Source organism: Gekko japonicus, unplaced genomic scaffold, assembly GCF_001447785.1.
Source record: "Gekko japonicus isolate JY-2015 unplaced genomic scaffold, Gekko_japonicus_V1.1 scaffold21, whole genome shotgun sequence".
Taxonomy (NCBI): domain Eukaryota; kingdom Metazoa; phylum Chordata; class Lepidosauria; order Squamata; family Gekkonidae; genus Gekko; species Gekko japonicus.
In genome coordinates, this window is record NW_015173122.1 from 220,831 (window position 1) to 244,368 (window position 23,538).

The 23,538-nt window shown below is 48.9% G+C and overlaps 1 protein-coding gene across 1 annotated transcript in view; it reads left to right on the top strand.

The window, feature by feature from the left end:
• The window catches only part of LOC107119379 (putative polypeptide N-acetylgalactosaminyltransferase-like protein 3), a 198,541-nt gene that overhangs the window by 143,311 nt on the left and 31,692 nt on the right, over nt 1–23,538 (top strand). The window contains exon 3 of the mRNA XM_015421841.1: nt 13,818–13,984. Within this exon, the coding sequence (XP_015277327.1) occupies nt 13,818–13,984 (167 nt within the window). The remainder of the gene's footprint in view (nt 1–13,817; nt 13,985–23,538) is intronic.

A 23,538-nucleotide genomic window follows, 5' to 3' on the forward strand; every position in this document is an offset into this window, starting at 1 on the left:
AGGGATTTGAACCAGGTACCGAACCAATGTGTCACTTTCCCGCTGGTGGGTAAAGGGAAACGGTTGCGCACTCAATCCCTGGGAACACTACTATCTCCAGACATAATACAGGTGCAGTTCCCAGGCTCTAAAGGCAACAAGCTAGCATTCAAGCTCTCCTCCTACACCACGTCCTCCAGATGTTCGGCTTAGCATTACAGCAAAATAAAATACAGGCTAGCAGGGAGGGGGGGGGGAATGAACAGTACAAGCGTACAAGAAACACAGAACAGAATGGCAGCTTGCTGACAGCCCCCTAGGCTTGCCGCACAATTTTTAAAGAGACAGCAAAGAGGTAACAAAGGCCATCTCCTTCAGTGACAGTAGCAGTGAGGCATGGGCGCTGATCATCTTTTGTATGGCATCTTACTATTTTCTGCCCGCAATTGTCTGGCATCATAAAAAGGTAATCCTGATGCCATCCTACATACGATCCTATCAAGATCGCTGTGGGGTTTTTTGCAGTGTTTCACTGGCCAATGGTAATGCAAGATGGGGGAGATGTCAGTGCAACAAAGAGGCAAATTGCTTGAGGTCCAATTCCGGAATTAATTTTAGAAAAAGGCTTAGACACTATACAAGTGCTGGGTGTTCCTTAAAATGTACTTTCCCTCTCTGTTTTGATTTCCGCTTGGAACTTCTGTTACATCTCTGTCATCATACCCTCACAATAACCCTTTGAGGTAGGCCACACTGAAAGAGTATGTGACCAACCCAAGGTTACCCAGCAAGCTTCCATGGTGGAGTGATGATCCGAACCTGGAACTTTTAGATCCTAGTCTGACAGTCTCTAACCACTACTCTATGCTGTCTCTCATGACTATGGTAGCTAATTTTATTTTAGGGTTGCCAAACCAACTCACCCCTCGGAGCGGGGGAGCCTTTCTGGCATCCGGGAGGTCTCGGCGAAGCGCCAGAAGTGACGTGTGACGTTGCTGACGTTGGAGGTGTGGCCGAGCTCGTCGGAGGGGAAAACCATATGGTTTCCCCCCCCGACGAGCTCAGCCACGCCCCCAACGTCAGCAGAGGTGACGCAGCTTCGGGGGCGGGGTTCCCCCCGGGCCCCGATTCCGCCGGGGCGGAAATTGGGGCTCTGAAGCGGGGAATTCCCCGCCCCCCGGGCCCATTTGGCAACCCTATTTTATTTATTTACTTGTCAGCCAGTGAGCTGAGGGAGACACAGGATAATCCTCGTTCCATGGTGAGTGGGGGACTGGGTCCTGGTGATATCATCTCTCGGTGCTCTGACTAAGTGAGGGTTGGAGTCTCCCCATGGAGGGATTTGGGCCTAGTGGCAGAATTAAGATCTGGTGCTGCTGCGCTCATGATGTAATGTTGCCAACCTTCAGGTGGGGCTTGGAGATCTCTTGGAATCACAACTGATCTCCAGATGACCCAGATCAGTTCCCCCCAGAAGAAATGGCCGCGTTGGGGGGTGGATTCTCATTAGGGTTGCCAAGTGAATTTAACTCACCGGCGGGGGAGCCTCGCCACGCTCTGGGAGCCGTCCCTCATCGTGCGCACACACACGCGAAGTGCATGCGCGCCGCCAGCACGTCACCAGAAGTGACGCACGACGTTGATCACGTTGAGGGCGTGGCCCCGATCGTCAGAGGGAAAACCATAGAGTTTTCCCTCCGACAATCGGGGCCACGCCCCCCAACGCTGCACTTTGGGGGGCAGAGTTCCCCCCGGGGGCCGATTCCACGCGCGCGGCAAAAGGGGCGCCCAAGAGGTTTTCCCCGCCACCTCCCCCCGCTTGGCAGCCCTAATTCTCATGGCCCCTCCCTTCCCCAAACCCCACCCTCCCCAGGCTCCACCACAAAATGTCCAGGAACTACCCAACCCGGAGTTGGCAGCCCTATATGGTGTCAGCCCCTCATTCTCAAGTTCAGTGTTCAGGGTGTGACATAGCCTGAGATAGTCTCAGACCGGCGTCCTTCCTGTCACCTGCTACCTTATCCTTGTATCTGGAGATGCCAGAGATTGAGTCTGGCGCCTTCTACATGCCAAGCCAATGCTGTACCACTGAGTCACAGCCCTGTTTGGACAACAAGGGAAATGGGACAGAAGGCGTGGCAAGTGAGCTCCATAGTATCCAGATACTACTATGCAGGGGTCATTTCCTGCAGGAGCGCACAGGAGCAGAGCTCCGGCAGTAAAGAGCCCAGGGGGCGGGCACATGCAACAAGCCCCACCCCCTGCTCCAGCCGCCCTCAGTCAGAGCAAGAAGCAGCCAGGTAAGCTGCAGAGGCCCCCCCCCCAACCGGGCCCACAGTCCAAAACAGTCCAGTGGCACCTTTAAGACCAAGTTTTGTTCAGGTACAAGCTCTCCCTCCTCTATGAGGACAGATCTGCATGTCCCCCCCCCCAATAGCTAGTCCAGTGGAGCCTGAGCGGTGGGTGTTGCCTTCTGACACACTTTCAATGATGGCATATGCAAATAAGTTATGCTAATGAGTTATGCTAATGAGCTCCTGCACCTCTTTTTCTAAGAAATGACCCCTGCTACTATGGTAGGGTTGTCAACCTTCAGGTGGTGGCTGGAGAGTTCCTGCTATTACCACTGATCTCTGGAGACAGAAATCAGTTCGCCTGGAGAAAAATGAACGCTTTGGAAGTTGGACTCTATGGCATCATACCCCACCGGAGTCCCTCCCTTCCTCAGAACCGTCCTTCAGGCTCCACCCCCAAAATCTCCAGGTTTCCCCCAACCCAGACCTGGCAGCCCATTTATTCTGCCTAGCTGCTGATTTTTCAGCCGCCAACCCTATCTAAAGTCCCACCATTAAGTCTGTAAGCAAGCATATTTGTTCAGAGTGAAGGATATTGACTTAGTACCTCATAAATTAGATATCGCTGATTTCCCTATTGATAATTCTCTTTGAAACATGGCAGATGTAAAGGAATAAACAAACCACAAAACAAAATATGCATCTAAATCAAAGAATCACGCTCAGTAGAGAGAAGGAAGGGGAGCGGGGAAGAAGCGCTGTGAATATAGTTCTGAAGTTTCTCTTCTCCTCCCCCCCCCCCCAATCTTTTCAGACGTTTTCCATAATCATGTGTGGCTCAATTAATTTTCTGGTTGATCTTCTTGTTTGTGCGGAGGAAATTCATCAAGCGTTCTTCAGCTCAGTCGCTTTAATCGAGGCAATAACTTATGAATGGGATTTTTTTAAAAAAAGAGGGCTGTTTTCTACAGAGAATCAAAGGCAGACAGGCAAGTGATCTTTGCAAATTTGGGGGACGAGACGGCGGATCCAAGTTTGATTTTATTACTGGGGATTTGATCCTTTTTGGCACAGCGCTGCCTCTCACATCGCTGGGAGTTGTATTTAACCCACAAACAACAGAAAAAGTAGAGTTTTGCTGCAGAAGGCCAAAGGGACAGGACATACAGGCAGTCTGAAGGTCAACCCTCTCTGTCTGCAGAAAACAAGAGCTTTGAGAGAATCTAAAGAAATACACATTGAGGATAAGCAGTTCTCTGAATGTCGCGGCTACAAATGCTTTGCACTCGGGTCGCCAACCTCCAGGTGGCACCTGAAGATCTCCTGTCATTTCAATTGAACTCCAGGCGACCAAGAACAGTTCCTCTGGAGAAATTTGTGGCAGGCTATAAGCTTCCGTGAGTCACTCCAAACTTCTTCAGATACCTTCTTCTTCAGGTATCTGAAAAAGTGACCACTGACCCACAAAAGCCCATGCCCTTCCACAAATGTTGTTATTCTTTAAGGTGCTACTGGACTCTTGCTCTTTTCTGCTGCTAAAAGGTAAAGGTTTCCCTTGCTCAAAAGCCAGTCATATCCGACTCTAGGGTGTGGTGTTCATCTCCGTTTCCAAGCCGAAGACGTTTCCGTGGTCATGTAGCCAGCATGACTAAACACCGAGGCGCATGGAACGCTGTTACCTTCCCACTGAAGTGGTACCTATTTATCTACTTGCAGTTTCTTGCTTACAAACTGCTAGGTTGCCAGAGACGGGAGCTCACTCCGTCATGCGGCACTCGGGTCTCAAACTGCTGAACTACCGACCTTCTGGACTGCAGTTCAGCATCTTAACCACTGAGCCACCACAGTCTGCTGCTACAGACAGACTAAAACAGCTACCCCATATTGATCTATCTCCCTTGAGAAAATGGCTCTTTTGGAGGGTGGACTCGGTGGCATTTTACCCTGCCATGGTCCCTCCCCTCCCCAAACCCCGCCTTCCCCAGTCTCCACTCCCAAAACCTCCAGGTATTTCCCGACACAGAGCTGGCAACCTTACTCTGCACATGTGTGGAGTGTTTTTCCCCTCAACCACATGCATCTGTCTACTTTCTAAAGAAGGAAATGCTTCTTTACTCAATGAGTAAATAAATTGTGGCATTCACTGCCAAGGGACGTAGTCAGAGGTCATTTCGGGGGGGAACGCGGGGGAACGCAGTTCCCCCGGGTGAGGTACCGGGGGGCGGGGCACATGACGAAGCTCCGCCCCCTGCTTCCGGCCGCCCCGCTTCCAGCCCTCATTCAGCCAGGAGGAGGCAGGAGAAGAGGGAGGGTAAGTTGCTTCCTCCCTGCCTCTCCCCACCCCTGCCTGCCTGGGGCCAGGGAGGGCCTTCGCGGGGCTTCCTTGCACTCCCGCCGGCCTTGCAGGTCCACCGCCGGGCCCCTCATGGGGCCCGGCAGTGGAGCTGCAAGGCCAGTGGTGGCAGCCGGGACCGTTGGGGGCGGGGTGTGTGGCCTTATGACACATTTCCGGTGATGTCAGGGGGTGTGGCATATGCTAATGAGTTATGCTAATGAGTTCCCCTAGCTCTTTTTCTACGAAATGACCCCTGGACGTAGTGATGGCCAGGACCATAGCTGGCTTTAAAGGGGATTGAATAGTTTTACGGAGGATAGGCCCCTCAAAGGTTAGTTCTAGCTCTTCTCGCGCTCTTTCTTGGTATTTGGGGTAATTTCTAAGTTGGAAGAAATGATTTGCGGGCAGATGAAATACAGGAATATCCTATTTAGTAAGTAAGGCACTGATTACCTGCTGTCTCTTCCCACCGGCTTTCCCAACCCATGTTTTAATCCTACCCTCGCAACCTTAGATTCTACAACACCTCTTGAGAGAAGAATGTAGATACACTAATTAAATCAGCAAAGAACTCGTAATGTGATTATAAGCAAATAGGGTATTTTTTTTCCCTGGATACTGATGGTGTGATATACTGGAGGTTCCTCTAACCCTGCAATCCTAAATAGAGTTTGAAGGCATAAGAATATGGACTGCTGGATCAGACCAGTGAGTGGTCCATATAGTCTGGCATCCTGTCTTACAGAGTGGCCAACCAGTTACTGGGCAGGGCCAACAGGTAAGCACAGAGGCCGAGGCTTTCAGCTGATCTTGCGTCTTAGCAGAGATTTGCTTGCTCTGAATATGGACGCTCCCTTTGGTCCCCATGGCTAGTAGTCATTAACCATGCAGGTGTTCTTTGAGACTTGGCAGTACCTTTCCCAGCATAGGGAGTGCATTCTATCTGGGCTTCTGTTAGTGTGGTTTTAAATAGCTTCCTCTAGGGATTTGACTCTCTTGTGTTTCCATTTGAATACCCTTTAAACTATGTCCCTCTTTTTTTTGTAAAGTTTCTTCTTTTGAAATCAAATGCTACTGTTTTGAATTTTAGGGGTAACTTTCCATTAATACTCCTGCCACCCTAGCAGTTCGAAAGCAAGAAATTGCAAGTAGATAAATAGGTACCACTACGGTGGGAAGGTAACAGCGTTCCGTGCGCCTTGGTGTTTAGTCATGCCGGCCACGTGACCACGGAAACGTCTTCGAACAGCGCTGGCTCTTCGGCTTTGAAACGGAGATGAGCACCGCAACCCTAGAGTCGGATTTGACTGGCTTTCGAGCAAGGGAACCTTTACCTTTACTTTCCATTAACAAAAGCGCTTAACTGCATAGCACTGTGGTCACTACTCCTAAATGGTGCAATAACATCTACATCTCTCACCAGGTTCAGAACTCCACTCAGAACCAAGTCCAGGATCACAACCTCTCTGGTTGACTGATTAACCAACTATTCCAGTGCTACAACCATGCTACAAGCATGGACGGCTTCAAGAGGGAATTGGATAAACATATGGAGCAGAGGCCCATCAGTGGCTATTAGCCACAAGGTATAGATAGGAACTCTCGGTCTGGGGCAAGTGATGTTCTGTATTATTGGTGCTGGGGGGGGGGGGCCCACTGCTGGACCTCCTGATGGCACCTGGTATTTTTGGCCACTAGGTGACAGAGTGTTGGACTTGATGGGCCATTGGTCTGTTCCAACATTGGCTTCTCTTATGTTCTTATGTTCAGTGCACAGTCATTTATAATATCTAGAAATCCCATTTCTATAGCATATCTTAAGCACATGTTTACCCATTCAATGCACGAGTAGTTGAAGTCACCCATTATCACAATATTATCTGCTTTAGTAACCTCCCTTTTCTCCTTCTCTGTCTCAGGATCAGGTGTGATCAGTTGTGGGATAGTACAGTCCCACTTTTAAGTAACATTTAGGACCCACTATTTCTACCCAATGTCAAAGAACTTAAAAGGGTATAGTTCTGTTTAGGTTTGTGTTATAATCCTAATTGCATGCTCTCCTTGTTGTAACTCCTGCACATGCAAACTGGAGGGAAGAGGCAATAATATCTTACCAGAAGTTTATGCTTAGCACATTGATTGTTTGTTTGTTTGACTTCATTTATACCCTGCCTCCCCCCCCCCTCCCCCGGAGACACAAAGTGGCTTGTATCATTCTCCTCTCCTCCATTTTATCCTCAGAACAACACTGTCAGGTAGGTTAGGCTGATAGTGTGTGAGTTACCCAAGGTCACCCAGCAAGCTTTCACGGCAGAGTAGGGATTACCATGTGGTACATATCTAGTGATATGGAGACACTCTGGTAGTGGAAAGCGCTGTCACAGCTGGCTTCTGGTGACCCCGTAGGGTTTTCAAGGCAAGAGACTTCAGAGATGGCTTGCCATTGCCTGCCTCTGTGTCATGCCCCTGGTATTCTTTGGAGGTCTCCCATCCAAACACTGGCTATGGCCGACCCTACTTAGCTTCCAAGATCTGATGAGATTGGGCTAGCCTGGGCTATCCAAGTCAGGACATGTAGAAGTTCTACTGCATTAATATTGTTAGTCAACATGGCCTCACCAATTTCTTCCCCATAGCATCATTAGACTGGGACTACACCCCCTAACCATACAATTTCTGGCTATGAGCCTAATTTTGAATGTGATTATAAGCCCTCCGAATTGGAAGTAATTCTGAAGTCTGGAGTAAAACCAGAGAGATTTGGGGGATTCCTAGAATGTTGTGCTGTCACTTCTGGGTACAACTAGAACTGATGTTGCAAATCTTGTGCAATGTCACCCCCATTTCTGCTCCCACTAGAGTGATGAGTGGCAATGCAGACCAGGATTTGAGGCTGAGAGATTCCATGCCATACCCATATGTGCCATAGTAGGCAATCTGGTAAGCCTAGGCTGGATGGTAAATCAAAAAGGAGTTCAGAGGAATGAAAAACACACCTTTCTTGGCATGGCGCTCATGCCTCTCTGTCTGCAAAGGATGCTTAGCAGATGGGCTCTTTTTGTAGCAGTAACACCTTTGCATATTAGGCGACACACCCCTAATGTAGCCAATCCTCCAAGAGCTTACAGTGGCCCCTGTAAGAAGAGCTCTGTAAACTCTTGGAGGATTGGCTACATTAGGGGTGTGTCACCTAATATGCAAAGCAGTTCCTGCTGCAAAAAGAGCCCGCACACGGTAGGACTATCTGCTAAAGATGTAGTGAGTATGAGAAAAGGACAGTCAGGGCATAACCTTGTGTGGATGCTCCCCAAAAAGTGCTGCAGTTTGGCAGCCAAAGCAGAGAAAAACCTGCCTGCAGGAGACAGCCACATCTGGCCCTGGATAGTCCAGGCTAGCCTGATCGTATCAGATCTTGGAAGCTAAGCAGGGCTGGTCCTGGTTAGTACCTGGATGAGAGACCACCAAGGAAGTCCAGAATTGCTAAGAAAGGGCAGGCAATGTCAAAACCACCTCCATTTGTCTCTTGCCCTGAAAAGTCTACAGGGTTACCATAAATCTGCTGTAACCTGATGGCCCTTTAGGGTTGCCATTCCCCTGGTGAGGCTGGGGGATCCCCCAATTTTGGGGACCCCAATCTGCCATGGCCCAGCTGGCTGGCGGGGGAAGCCCAACCCTGAGAAACCCCCTCCCGGCAGTGGCACAATGTCACTTGGAAGTGATGTCATTGTGTTTCCGACATTGGGGGCAACGCTCTAGGTTTTGGGCAAAACTCTATGGTTCCGAGGCCCAAAAAAACCATAGAGTTTTGCCCAAAACCTAGAGCGTCACCCTCAACCTCGGAAATGCAAAAGCGTCACTTCTGGGTGATGTCAACGCAGCGTTCGTGAAGAAGTCCTGAAAGGATCAGGATTCCCCCTGCCAGCAGCCACCACCAAAGACAGCTGCAGATCCCAAACATTAGTCATCATTTGGACTTGAGATGCTTTAACTGGAGATACAAACAGGGCTATTTTTGAACAGGAACACACAGGAACAGAGTTCTGGCTTCAGAGCTGGCCACACCCACTACACCCAAGCCAAGGGAAGGCAGTTTAAACTGCCTCCCCTCCCCTCCGAGGGCCGGCTTGCCCGGGCTCCTCAGAGCCGTGGTGTGCCCAGGCAAGCCAAGGGAAGGCATGGGGGTGTGGGCTAATATGCTAATGAGTGTCTGCTGTTGGGTGTGGCCTATTATGCTAATGAGTTCCTGCTGGGCTTTTTCTACAAAAAAAGCCCTGGATACAAAGGACTGAACGCAGGGACTTTCTATGTGGAAAGCACACCCTTTAATCACCAGACCAAAGGTTCTGCTGTCCTGAAGCCATATCTCTGAGCAAGAGCTCTGAATATTCTCATTGCTCTAACTGCTTGGCTAAGGGACTTTGCACTGCATTCATCCGCTTGGGCGCAAGGACAGTAAAACATCTTTATGTTAAACCAGCAAGCAGTTAAGGATTCTAGCCCTGTTGCGTGCAAAGTACTCTCACCCTGGGCCATCCCTATATTTTAATCTTGGAGATCATTGCCAGATGCAAGGGGGAAGCATTAAGAAAATTTATGAACTTACTAAAGTGGAGCCACCCGTGCTCCGGCTTGCAGCAAAGTGTGGCACGCAGGTGCCTTTTTTATCAATTTAACGGTATTTAAAAGAGAGCGAGTTACCCAGGCCGTTTGTCTCAGCAACCAGAGGAACATTTTGGCCTGCTCGGATATTAACGCCCACAAGTTATGTGACAGAGCAGAGTGTCGGGGAAGAAGAACTGGAGGGCAGGTTAGCACTGAAAGCCCAGCAAAATCCAATTTCTTTTAAAATAATTTATTATGTACATAGAAAAAAAGGGCTATGATAGATTGCAAGAGGACATTTCTTTCAGCTGTTATACATTTTGGGCCGACAATTCCAATAATCAGCAAACAGGAGCCCCGTGAGTGCAAATTAAACGGAATATCCTAAAATGGATTGCCAGGCCTCCTGCTATGGCAGGAAGCCTTCTGCTGATAAGAACATAAGAGAAGCCATGTTGGATCAGGCCAATGGCCCATCCAGTCCAACCTTTCTGTCTCACAGTGGCCAAAACCCAGGTGCCATTGGGAGATCCACCAGTGGGGCCAGAACTCCAGAAGCCCTCCCACTTTTGCCCCCCAAGCACCAAGAATACAGAGGACCAATGCCTCAGACATAAGAGAAGCCATGTTGGATCAGGCCAATGGCCCATCCAGTCCAACACTCTGTGTCACACAGTGGCCAAAACCCAGGTGCCATCAGGAGGTCCACCAGTGAGGCCAGAACTCCAGAAGCCCTCCCTCTCTTGCCCCCCAAGCACCAAGAATACAGAGCATCACTCCATCTATACCTTGTGGCTAAGAGTCACTGATGGACCTCTGCTCCATATGTTGATCCAATCCCCTCTTGAAGCTGTCTGTGCTTGTAGCCGCCGCCACTTCCTGCGGTAGTGAATTCCACGTTAATGATTCTTTGGTCACTACCATTTGATAATTGCCATTGCCTGCCACTGCTCCAATAAAAATAGAACAAACCCTGCTGGCCTCTGCACTGGTATGGCACTTCCATTTACAACCCGGCAGTGGCAAAGGAAAGATCTACGAATCACTGAAAACTCTACGGTTTTATCATAGAGTTTCCAGTGATTCCTAGAGCTACCCATTGCCACTTCCAGGTTGTACCCAGAAGTGACATAGTGGCATCGCCAAAGTCAGCAATTTCACGTGGCCCCACCACCCAACCTTCCTGCTGGTTACCAGACTTGGCAACCCTAATTCCAAGGTGGTTCTTAAGTGGTTCTTGTTCGTCAGGTTGTCAGTGGCTGATTCTGCATCTGGCATTCGCTCCACATTTTCTCAACACTGAGGAAAAGGTGCAGCTCAAAACTACATTCGAAAACCTTAGGGCAATGCCGTACTCACTGCAAAGTCACCCCTGAATGGCCACAAATCTATGCAGAAGGTACCATAAAACCCGATGATCAAAGAAAATGAAAGCGGCATGCAATGCAGAAAGGAATGTCTGTTCCAACGTGGGTTTCTTAAAACAACGGAGGGAAAAGCCAGTGTCTGAGCGTGATTCTAGAGTAGCAAGGGGGGAGGGGAGGGGGAGGAAGAGGAGAGTTGGTTTATATACCCCGCCCTTCACTACTCAAAGGAGTCTCGGAGTGGCTTACAATCACCTTCCCTTCCTCTCCCCACAGCAGACACCCTATGAGCAATGTTACCTCTAAGCTGTGGAGTCTTGTGAGCAAAAATTCTACTTTGTGAGCTCCTGGCATTAAGGTTGTGAGTGAGCAATTTGGTTACTGCATAAATTAGTTTGCACTGGAGCCATCCTTCTTGAGCTAGGACAAAAATGTGTCAGCTGGAGGCTAAAAAATTGTGAGCTGGCTCACACTAACTCAGCTTAGAGGGAACACTGCCTATGAGGTAGGTGGGGCTGAGAGCAGTGTTCCCTCTAAGCCGAGCTGGCTCACAGTTTTTAGCCTCCAGCTCACACATTTTTGTCTTAGCTCAAGAAGGATGGCTCCAGAGAGCAAACTAATTTATGCAGCAACCAAATCGCTCGCTCAAAACTTTAATGCTAGTAGCTCACAAAAGTAGAACTTTTGCTCACAAGACTCCACAGCTTAGAAGGAGCATTGGCTGAGAGTGCTCTGAGAGAAGTGTGACTGGCCCCAGGTCACCCAGCTGGCTTCATGTGGAGGAGTTGAGAATCAAACCCGGTTCTCCAGATGAGAGTCCACACTTCTAACCACTACACCAAACTGGCTCTCCAGAGGGACAGTTCCTTTAATGTGTATAAGCCACAACAAATGCAAGAGAATCTCCACACCCAGAGGCAGTCAGCCCCTGAATATCAGTGCTGAGTCAACAGCAGAGCCTTGGTCTTCACCCCCCATTTGTTGGCTCACCGGGGCTCTTGGTTAGCCATTGTGTGAAAGAGGATGCTGGACTAGATGCACCACTGGTCTGATCCAGCATGGCACCTCTTATGTGCCTAAGCTATAGCCTAATCTACATTACAGGATAAAATGGAGGGAGTTCCGGTTTATGGTGGCGCGCTAGCAGACTCACCTCCCGGACCTCCCGGGGGTGAAGCTGCGCTCCAGCCAAAGAAGGGGATGCTCAGGCTCGCAAACCCCCCCCAGGGGCCCGGTGAAGGGTCCCTGGCCATGGAACCTTCAAGAGGTTGCCTCTTCGAGGGTGGAATGCCTGAGGATTGAGGCACCTCTTCATTCCCCCGGGCTGCCTTGCCTTTAGCTGCCAGCTCTGGGTTAGGAAATACCTGGAGATTTGGGGGGGCGGAGCCTGGGGAGGGCAGGGTTTGGGGAGGGACTTCGATGGGGTATAATGCCATAGGGGCCACCTGCCAAAGCGGCCATTTTCTCCAGGTAAACTGATCTCTGTCGCCTGGAGATCGGTGGTAATCCCAGGAGATCTCCACGCAGCACCTGGAGGTTGGCACCCCTATTTGGAAGTGACACAGGTGTTTGCTGAAGATCTTTTCCGAGGTTTGTACTTTGTTTATAGAGGTCCACCTGGCAACATCTTTGTCATCTTCTAGGTGCTGACCACAGTCTGATGCTTGGGGAGTTTGTTCTGTCCCGGTGTTTTTTATTCTTTCGTTTTGTTTTTCTGCTGCTTTTAATGTGCTGCAGGCTGCCTTGGATGCTCACAGTGGGCACAGCAGAAAGGCAGCTTATGTTCTATGTTGTGCTGTTGTTGGAAGAGTATCAGGGACTTTTCTGTAGCAGCCCCAGGATGGTGGAACTCCCTCCCTAAGGAGGTTTCAGTCACTCCTTCTGCCTCCCACCCTTGAAGCACTAGGTAAAAAAAGATGTCATTTCAGAGTGCTTTTGATTAAAGAGGAACTAAAGAACAATGGGCTAAATTGAGCTAACAAGGCAGCACTCTCCTTTTTGCATACTTTCTAAAGCAGGGGTGTCAAACATGCGACCCAGGGGCCAGTTCAGGCCCCTGGAGGGCTTCTATCAGGCCCGCAGTGGAACTGGCTGTCTTCTGCTTCTGCTTCCACTTCTGCTGCTGCTGCATCATCGTAGGTTTGCAGCTTACAGATACACACTTGAACAGCAGACTCAAGACTGCAACAGCACAGACATTTTGATGCAATAATTCAGAGCAAGAGGTGTCAGTTATCAGACACTGTTAAATAAACAAAATATTGCAAGAGTGCTCATGTTTTTAAGCATGTTTTTATTTTAAGTTTTAAAAAAGCCCTTTGTGGTTGTGTTTATATCTCCGCTACCTGGCATTACATTTTATGACACACATGGCCTGGCCCAACAAGGTCTCATTTATGTCACAGCCGGCCCTCATAACAAATGAGCTCGACACCCCTGTTCTAAAGGTAAGTTTCCTTCTTTATAATTTATGAGATTACCAACCTTCAGGTGGCACCTGGAGATCTCCCGCTATTACAACTGATCTCCATAGAGTGGACTCTATGGAACGGTACCCTGCTGAGGTCCCTTCGCCTTCCAAACCCCACCCTCCCCAGGCTCCACCCCCAAAATCCCCAGGTATTTCCCAACCCAAAGCTGGCAACCCTAGTAATTGCAGCTGGTAATTTTCTTTACATTCTTATTCCTTCTCTAATCATATACATTTTCATCCTGCGTCAGCCACTTCGATAGCCAGTTGGATCGAAAAGCAGGAGGCGGTAGCTTAATGGAATGGCTGGAGGCAGGGCTATTTTGGGGCAGGAATAAGGAATGCACAGGAACGGAGTTCCGGCTGGCTCCCAAGTTGGCCACGCCCAGCAGGAACTCATTAGCATAATAGGCCACACCCAACAGCAGAAACTCATTAGGATTGGCTACATTAGGGGTGTGTGGCCTAACATGCAAAGGAGTTCCTGCAACAAAAAAAGCCCTGGGTCTTGACAACAAGCAAGGTAAACAGAATAAGAAGCAAAAGGTGGGTGTGGCTGGATGACCACACTTCTGGTAACACGGGAATGCGGCCTAATATGCTAATGAGTGGTGCAATCAGGGGTGTGGCCTAATATGCTAATGAGTTTCTTCTGCTGGGTGTGGCCTATTATGCTAATGAGTTCCTGCTGGACTTTTTCTACAAAAAAGCCCTGGTTATAGGAATTTTGTAAGAGTTAACCTTGGTTTCTCTGTATATGTTTTCTCCAACAGGTGTAAAGAGCTGAAATACCCCAAGGATCTTCCACAGATTTCCATCATTTTTATCTTTGTGAATGAGGCGCTGTCGGTCATCCTGCGTTCGGTCCACAGTGCGGTGAATCATACGCCCGCTCACCTCCTCAAGGAGATCATCCTCGTCGATGACGACAGCGATGAAGGTGAGTGAAGTCAACATTTTCCATGGGAAAGGATGGATGCCGGACAATGCTGCAGTATTTATCTGGTCACATGGGAGAATGCTGTGCAGCTAATGTCCCTTCTCACCCATCTCCATCATAGTGAGCCGCTAGAAATGAGACAGTGCCCTGATTCCCCAAACTGGCACCGCTGATGGACTTCCTGGTGCCCATTTGCGGCTTTGACAAAGCATCTGTTTCCCAAAGTGAAGAAGAAGAAGAGATTGGATTTATACCCCGCCCTTCACTACCCGAAGGAGTCTCAGAGCAGCTTACAAACACCTTTCCCTTCCCCTCCCCACAACAGACACCCTGTGAAGTAGGTGGGGCTGAGAGAGCTCTGACAGAAACAGCTCTTTTTCAAGAACAGCTGTGCCAGAACTATGGCTTGCCCAAGGTCATCCAGCAGCTGCAAGTGGAGGAGTGGGGAATCAAACCCGGTTCTCCCAGATTAGCGTCCGTGCACTTAACCACTACACCAGACTGGTTCTGATTCTTCTCCACTGAAGCAGGAGATGAGTGGCTTTGCAGCCTCTCTCAGCACTGTGAGATTGGACCCATCACTGTGCAACAAACATTTTGTGCTTTCTCAGTGTGGCCTTCATCTTGTGGTGACAAGCACTTCCTGTTCTCAGGAATTCCTAGGTTGGAGATCTCTAGGGTAACATCAGGGATGAATAATGAATGAATCCCCTTCCCTACCACTTGGTTTATGTCTGGCCTCTAATTATGATCTTTCTCTGCAAATGATTTGAAGGTTTTTTTTTAAAAGAGTTCTGAACTGGAATGTTATTTACTGGATTGGTATCTCACCTTTTTTATCATGGAATTTATCATGAAGAGAGCTGGGGTGGGGAATGTAGTGATCAGAGTGCCTAGTATTTGGCAGACGCAGGCTGGAATCCCTACTCTGCCATGGAAGCTTGCTGGATGACCTTGGAGCAGTCATACTCTTTCAGCCTAACCTACACTATCTTTATAAGCTGCCTTGGGCCCCAATTGTCAAGAAAGGGGGAGATAGGTGAACTGAATAAACAAGGCCCATTATGCAAACACATCTTACTGCAGTTTTTCAGAGCCGTAAGGCTTTAATCTTGACTTTGGATTCAGTGCGCACCTTACACACCATTCTTTTTCCTCTGGAGTATTTATTTTGCAGCCACAATTTAAAAACTGCACTTCTGTAAATCAGGGGGAACGATTTTCTAAATCGGGGGATGGCATCCAAAGTTTTTTAAAAAATTTACACAGTTGCCCTATCACAGCTGCTCAGTAGCAGCTAGCAAGCACATTCCATTTAAAACCTCGTGGTTCAGGTTTTGCATATGCATTTTAGTGTTAGTTCCTTGAATGAAAGGGAACAGAAAGGAAGGCAAAGGGGGGAAACCAGCGGTTGAAACTGACCAGACTTTTTCTGAAACTAACAAGCAGTTTTTCATACTGCAGAGCACTAGGGGATTCTCTGCTGTGTTATCTGCCACTTGGAAAAATGGGAAAGGGTCACATGATCTCATAATATGGGGGAACATGTTGAGTGTACAGAATGCACAGTAGAACCCACTGACACTGGCACTGCAAGCAGTGATCATTGGCAACGTGTGTGTGCGTGCACATGGGCACCTGTGCAAAGTTGGCTGCAACTCCTCCATGCTTTGCAGAGGGCTGCAGTTTGTATGGCAGAGGAGTCCTCTGGCAGAAGTTCTGGAGAGCTTTTTTAGTCTTGTGCCACTAAACAGAAAGAAATGGGGGGGTATATTCGCCGATGCCCTGGCGCAGTTGCACAGTAATGCTAATTTCCTGCCCTTCATTGCAAATTTGCATGGTTTTCTCTTTGTGATTCTCTAATTTGATCCTTCACACTGATCATGATCTTGGCAGTTTTTAAAACCTGTCCTGTGCGGATTGCGCTCTTTCTTCAATTACCTCCAGCTTGGAAGCGAAACAAGGGGAAAATCAGCACAAAAGCACTCTCAGAAAACCCAGGGAAACAGTGACCAGAAAGTGAACTGAACATTGAAGGTCGGAAAATCAATGCAGAATGACAAAGAAAACCCAACAGTGAACCTGTGCATGACAGGCCCATGGAAGCATTAATGAGGTTCCCTGGCAGTCTCCCTTCCAGGCATCGACCAAACCAAGACCTGCTTAGCTACTGGTATCATGCACTTTCCAACTGCATCTTGGGACCAATGTTTTAGCGCCCGCTCTTGCAGTACTGCTTCAGATTCCCAGCAGGAGGTTCCCCAGAGAGATTCTGTTGTATGGTACTTCCAGGAGTGTGATAAGTGTGCTGAACTGCAAATGGACCGCTGTTCTATAAATCAGGCTGGCATTTAAAGAACCTCAAGGCAATTTCAGCAACCGGGAGCGACAGTCTCACTAAAACTGAGCAAAGGGTTAAGCTAACTCAGTTCCAAGTATGTGTCAACAGTGGCTGCCTCCCCTACGCTGCCTGGTCTGAGGAACTGAATGCCAACTGCATGGCATTAAAGTGGGCCATTCACTTGAAAGGCATCTTTTTATCAGTTGCAAACAGAATATGTCAAAGCCTTTATTAATAGACCAGCACAAGTCTTAGCAAGATTTTCAAACACCACAGCGAATAAGACAAAACTTAAAATTAGCTCCCACACATCATAATTCAAAGGGAAGTACAAACAGAATATGTGTTTTCAGAGCACAGGAGCCAGACTTGTAGTTAAAATGAGAATTGTCGCCAGGGGATATTTGCATAGCAAGCCCCTTATTTGCAAATGTAGCCCTCGTTGCTGGCTCAAACTACCTCCAAGTTGTTTACAAGACATTTCCCGGATGTCAGTGGCCCTCAAAAGAATGCTGCTGACAACTTGGGATCGGAACCCGTAAACCCAGCAAAACCGTAAATTGCAACCACCCACCCAAGTGCACCTATCAGACTGCACACATGCAAATGTACTTAAAATACTGCTCGATTTTACATTGCAAGCCGTAGCAATTTGATTGTGTGGGGCACTTGGTTCTAAAGAAAATGGCCAGGGTGATTGCAGTAAGGTGGAATTTTGAATGCCTTATTTGTGGAAATTCTATCATCATTCATTTTGGTCTAACCAGACTGTGAACCAGTGTATGTACAAGACTTGAAACAACTGTGCTTTATGGGGAACTTAAGGCAAGCATAAATTCTTGTCAGATCTGACCTGAAAATCTTGCTAGGAAAAGGGAAGAAGGAAGTCAAAGAGATTTGCAAAAAAGGGTCCTTAGAGAAGATATTGGATTTATACCCCACGCTTCACTTCCGAAAGGAGTCTCAGAGTGGCTTACAATCTCTCCTCTCTCAAGGACTGCCCTTGAGAGAACAGCTCTGAAAGAACTTGTAACTGACTCAAGGTCACACCAGCAGCTGCATGTGGAGGAGTGGGGAATCAAACCCGGTTCTCCCAGATTAGAGTCTGCACTCCTAACCACTACACCAAACTGGCAAGGCCAGTGGGTGAGATGGATGGCCAGTCCAGTTGGGTTTATTTCTTGACAAAACACTAGGAGGGAAAGAGAACTGCAGCGATGGTTCTATGTAGGTCAGCTGCTGGTAGAAGTGCAGTTGGAACAACTGCAGAAGGAGATGGGAGATTAATCCTCCCCATTAACTCGTGGTGCATAGCGCCTTCTCCAGATAACACAGAACACAAAGTTACATTTCAGTCAGGCCCCCAGATTTGAATAGCTTTCCCAAACCAGGACGGGATTGCAATATGACCTCCCCATTCAAAACCCATTAGCATCCCTAGTTTTGTTAGATTGCCTACAGCAAGCAATCTCCAAGTGTCGCTTGCAATCCTGGCGTATGTTTGAATCTCTTGCCGAAGTCGCTCCCATCTTGCTTGAGAAAGTAATGCTTTCACCATGAATATTACAGAGTCCTCTTTTCCCCCATTTGGCAAAAAGCCTTCTGTCGTAGACAGGAAAGCCCTCAAGGATTTGTTAAAAAGATACTTCAGACACCGACCTCGGCTCATTAAGGCGCAGGGCTGTATGTACTTCCCCCCTCCATGTAACAATATTAGCTGTGATTGAAGATGCTCATTATTGTCTTTTCATCGTTCACGTCAACAACTGCCGTGCTTGTTGATCGTCGTCAGACAAAGGCAGGAGAGAGTACCAGTTTTTCAAAGACATGTGCAGGTCACAGGCTTCTTGCTTCTTGCTTCGTTTGAGCTTTGAAGTGCTCCAGGCCAAACTCAGTGAGCCTAGGGTAACCCTCTTTGTCGTGCATGTGTCATGCTCATTCGTGGCTAACGTGGGTGACGGGGAAGAGGGGGAAATGTGGGGGGTTTACTTCAATAGAAGTGCTCAGGTGAGGGGACTCGAGTCCTCCTCTCTTTTTGGTTGTAGTGGTTAGACGCACGGACTCTAATCTGGGAGAACCGGGTTTGATTCCTGTTGTGTACCCGGAGAAACTGCGCACACGGTCGGGTCCGCACGTGGCCATGCGAACGGCCCAAGCTTCGCTTCCAGAGACAATACCCCGAATGGATCCTAGGGCATGCCTATCAAACGGCTAGGATCCGAGAATGGACCTATGGGACTTGGGTGCACTGTAAATATCCTATCACGGGTGTGGATGTGGGTGTTGGGTGTGGTTTACGATGGGGATATAAGCCGGCCTCCGGCCGGGCTACATCATCTCAAGTTCTCCTGTATATAATAAAGTATGAGCTGAAATCACTCCTCCACGCATCAGTCTCAGTACTTTATAATTCCCCACTCTTCCAAATGAGAAGGGAGCACTCACTGGAGAAGACCCTGATGCTGGGAAAGATTGAAGGTCAAAGAAGACGGGGACGGCAAAGGATGAGATGGTTAGACAGTGTCATCGATGCAACGAACATGAAATTGAGCAAACTTCAGAGGACAGCGGAAGACAGGAGGGCCTGGCGGGATCTGGTCCATGGGGTCGCGAAGAGTCGGACTCGACTGTGTGACTGAACAACAACAACTCTTCCACATGCAGCTGCTGGTGTGACCTTGGGTCACTTATAGGTGTCTTCAGAGCTGTTCTCTCAGAGCTCTCTCAACCCCACCTATCTCACAAGGGTGTCTGTTGTGGGAGAGGAAGGGAAGGTGATTGTAAGCTGCTCGGAGACTCCTTCGGGTAGTGAAGGGCGGGGTATAAGTCCAACTTCTTCTTCTTCTTCTCCTCACCTGCAAGAGATCAGCCTGGCGTGGTCCCAGTATAAGAGCTTGGTTGGGTGAAAAGTGCTTCCAGTGATGGTGCCTGGGGCGTTATGTTTCTATCCCATCCCTCTCCTAAACAGCATGAGATGGCTTGCATCATGCCTTAGGGTCGTCAGCTCTGGGTCCAGAAATACCTGGAGAACTGAGGGTGGAGCCTAAGAGAGTGGGGTTTGGGGAGAGGAGGGACCTCAGTAGGGTATAATGGCATACAGTCCACCTTCCAAAGCAGACATTTTCTCCGAGAAAAGTGGAATAAATGTTTAAAATAAATAAATAACGGATACATAAGCAATCTATGCAGTCTGGAGATTGGCTGTAATCCTGGGAGGTCTCCTGCTGCCACCTGGAGGCTGGCAACGCTATCTTTCCTCCTCCTCTTTTTATCGTTGAAGCTACCCTGCAAAATAGGCTGGGCCTGAGGGTGGTGACTGGCCCAAAGTCACTCAGGAAGCTTCACAATGCAATGGGACTTTTAATCTGAATCTCCCCAGTCCTGGTCCGACGTTTTAACCATGCCTTCTGGGGGGTTGGGGATACAGACGACAAGACATGAAGGCCCAGTGAAAGAAAACACACACCCTTATTCGTTTCTTTTATTTGGGAGCCAGTTTGATGTAGTGGTTAACTGTGCGGACTCTAATCGGGGAGAACCAGGGTTGATTCCCCACTCCTCCACTTGCAGCTAAGAACATAAGAGAAGCCAATGTTGGATCAGGCCAAAGGCCCATCCAGTCCAACACTCTGTGTCACACAGTAGCCAGAAATACCAGGTGCCATCAGGAGGTCCACCAGTGGGGCCAGGACATTAGAAGCCCTCCCACTGTTGACCCCCCCCCCAAGCACCAAGAAGACAGAGCATCACTTGCCCCAGAGCCCCTATCTATACCTTGTGGCTAATGGCTGGATGACCTTGGACAAGCCATAGTCCTGTCAGGGCTGTTCTTGAAAAAGAGCCGTTTCTGTCAGAGCTCTCTCAGCCCCACCTCCCTCACAGGGTGTCTGTTGTGGGGAAGGGAAGGGAAAGGAGTTTGTTAGCCGCTCTGAGACTCCCTTGGGTAGTGAAGGGCGGGGTACAAATCCAATCTCTTCTTCTTGTTCTTATATCCTGCCCTCCTCTCCCAATGGGGACCCTAGGCAGCTTACATCATTCTCCTCTGCTCCATTTTATCCTCACAAAAACCCTGTGAGGCAAGCTAATCTGAGAGTGTGCATCTGGCCCAAAATCACCCAGCAAGCTTCCAGGGCATGAGTGTGGATTCGAACCTGGGTTTCCCAGGTCCTAGTCCAATACTTTAACCACCACACCATGCCGACTCCTCAGTGGTAGCTACTAAACCCTATCGCTAGAAAGAGAACTGTTCGGTAATAAAGGCTTGTTTAAATAAAGTGTGGGATCAAAGTAGGGATGTTTCAGTTATTTAACTATAAAATACCAGCACATATAGGAGCTGCGGTGGCTCAAGTGGTTAAGACGCTGAACTGCAGGCTGTGGAAGGTCGGTAGTTCAGCAGTTCGAGACCCGAGTTGCCGCATGATGGAGTGAGCTCCCATCTCTAGTTCCAGCTCCTGCCAACCTAGCAGTTCGAAAGCAAGAAATTGCAAGTAGATAAATAGGTACCACTTTGGTGGGAAGGTAACAGCGTTCCGTGCGCCTTGGTGTTTAGTCATGCTGGCCACATGACCACGGAAATGTCTTTGGACAGCGCTGGCTCTTCAGCTTTGAAACGGAGACGAGCACCGCAACCTTAGAGTCGGACTCGACTGGCTTTCGAGCAAGGGAACCTTTACCTTTACCTTAACAGCACATATATGCAGGGGGGGAAATGGCTCCATTAAACATAGCTAAAATCCTTGTCATTCTATCCACACACCCCTTTCTCTGGGTGTTCTGATCCTTCTCTCCAAACCTACAGGAGTTTATTTTCTCCAGGATTCTTATCTTGCATTTTTGACATCCATGGCAACCAGGAAACCTCAACCAATCTTGGCCTTGGATCTCTGAAGGAAAGTTCTAATATCCTCTGAACGGTGAGGATGAAAAGTCACCCAACCGTCCCTCTCCTTCTCATGTCTCACAAGGCGAAAGGTCATCAGAGCCGTAGATCAGCAGATACCGGATCAGCAGCTTGACTTGGGTTTCCCTCAGCCATTAATTTATTTTGTAGTGCGACAAAAAAAGAATTTATTTCCATCTGTCCCTTTGTGTTGCCATAACTCAAATGCGATGGCACTTTCCACTACCACCGAAGAGAGTGGATACATAAAAGAGTTATAGAATCATAGAGTTGGAAGGGGCTATACAGACCATCTAGTCCAGCCCCCTGCCCAATGCAGGACCAGCCTAAAGCCTCTCTGACAAATATTCGTCCAGCCTCTTTTTGAAAGCTCCCAGCGAAGGGGAGCCAACCACCTCCCTAGGCAGCTGATTCCACCTTTGAGCCACTCTGGCCGTGAAAAAGTTTCTCCTGATATACCTTTCTGCATGTAATTTAAACCCGTTGCTTCGGGTCCTGTCCTCTGCTGCCAACTGGAACAGCTCCTTGCCCTCCTCCAAATGACAGCCTTTCAAATATTTAGAGAGCAATCATGTCCCCCCTCAATCTCCTCTTCTCCAAACTAAACAATCCCAAAGCCCCTAGCCTTTCCTCGTAGGGCTCAGTTTCCAGAGCCCTGATCATCCTCGTCGCTCTCTTCTGCACCCTCCCGATTTTGCCCACATCCTTTTTGAAGTGAGGCCTCCAGAACCGCACACAGTGCTCAAGGTACGGCCTGACCAAGGCAGTATACAGAGGGGCTATGACCTTCTGCGATTTTGATGCTATGGCTCTTTTAATACAACCCAAGACTGAATTAGCCTTTTTTGCCACCGCATCACACTAACTGCTCATATTTAGTTTACTGTCCACTCTTACCCCAAGATCTCTTTCACGTACACTACTCCCTAGAAACGTATTCACGATCCAGTATTTGTGCTTGCCATTTTTGTGGCCCAGATGTAATACTGTGCATTTATCTTTTTTTGAATTGCATCCCATTCGCAACTGCCCACTTCTCCAGAGTATTCAGATCTTGTTGAATTTTAACTGTCTTCTTGGGTGTTTGCTACTCCTCCCAATTTGGTATCATCCGCAAATTTAATGAGTAGCCCTTCTACCCCTTCACCCAGATCATTGATAAAAATATTGAAAAGTACCAGGCCCAAAACTGACCCCTGCAGCACCCCACTGGACACCTCCCTCCAATCTGATGAAACGCCATTGACCACCACTCTTTGGGCGCGGTCCTCTAACCAGTTCCCTATCCACCGAACTGTCCTATAGTCCAGCCCACAGTCTTCCAGTTTGCCCATCAGAATGTCATGGGGAACCTTATCAAAAGTTTTACTGAAATCCAGGTAAATCACATCAACAGAGTTCCCACGATCCAGTAAGCTTGTCACATGATCAAAGAAGGAAATCAGGTTGGTCTGACAAGATCTGTTGGGGACAAAACCATGCTGATTTCCCTGGATCACTAAGTGGTCCTTCAGATGCTTACAGATCAATCCTTTTAAAATCTGCTCTAATATCATCCCAGCAACAGAAGTCAGACTGACCAGCCTGTAGTTTCCCGGGTCATCCTTTTTGAAAAGTATGCAGACGGAGAGTGATAGCAGCTAAGCATACCTTTATTTAGTCGGGAACAAAGACAAGGGACCAGCTCGCAGGCTGGTTTATATACGTTCGGAAAACCCGCCACCAAGTACACCTAAACACACCCCCTACTCCCGATAGGCTATTTACAGTAACTGGGCGACCATTGGTCTCCCGGCTGAGAAGCTGGCCCTTTGATTGGGCCGGCTAGGATCCTACGGACCCATTGTCTTTGGACATGAAGCTATTGAAGAGTTGTGCCTGGCCAGCCCGGGCAAGTCCGGGCATGTCAGGCTGAATACATTACACCCCTCCCCCCTTGGTTCAGAAGGCACCCACAGACGAAGTCCTTCAAGTAGGCGGGTGGCTTCTTGGGGCGCGTCGAGCGTCGGGGCTCCGGGGTAGCGATGGGTTCGGTCTCGGGGGCCCTGGGAGCCGAGGGGCCTGGGACCGACGAGGGCGCCGAGGAGGCAGGACAGGCTGGCACCACGGTGTGAGGTGCCTCGGGTTCCTCACGGAGAGGCGGCTGTGGATCCGGTTCCGGTAGTGGGGCCGATGTGGCAGGCTCTGGGTCCTCGTCCGGATCCTCAGGGTCCAGCTGTAGCGTGCGACGGCGCAGCTGATCTATGTGCCGGTGGAGGATCTGGCCATCCTCGCTGGAGACCTCGTACGAACGGGGGCCCTTGACCCGTA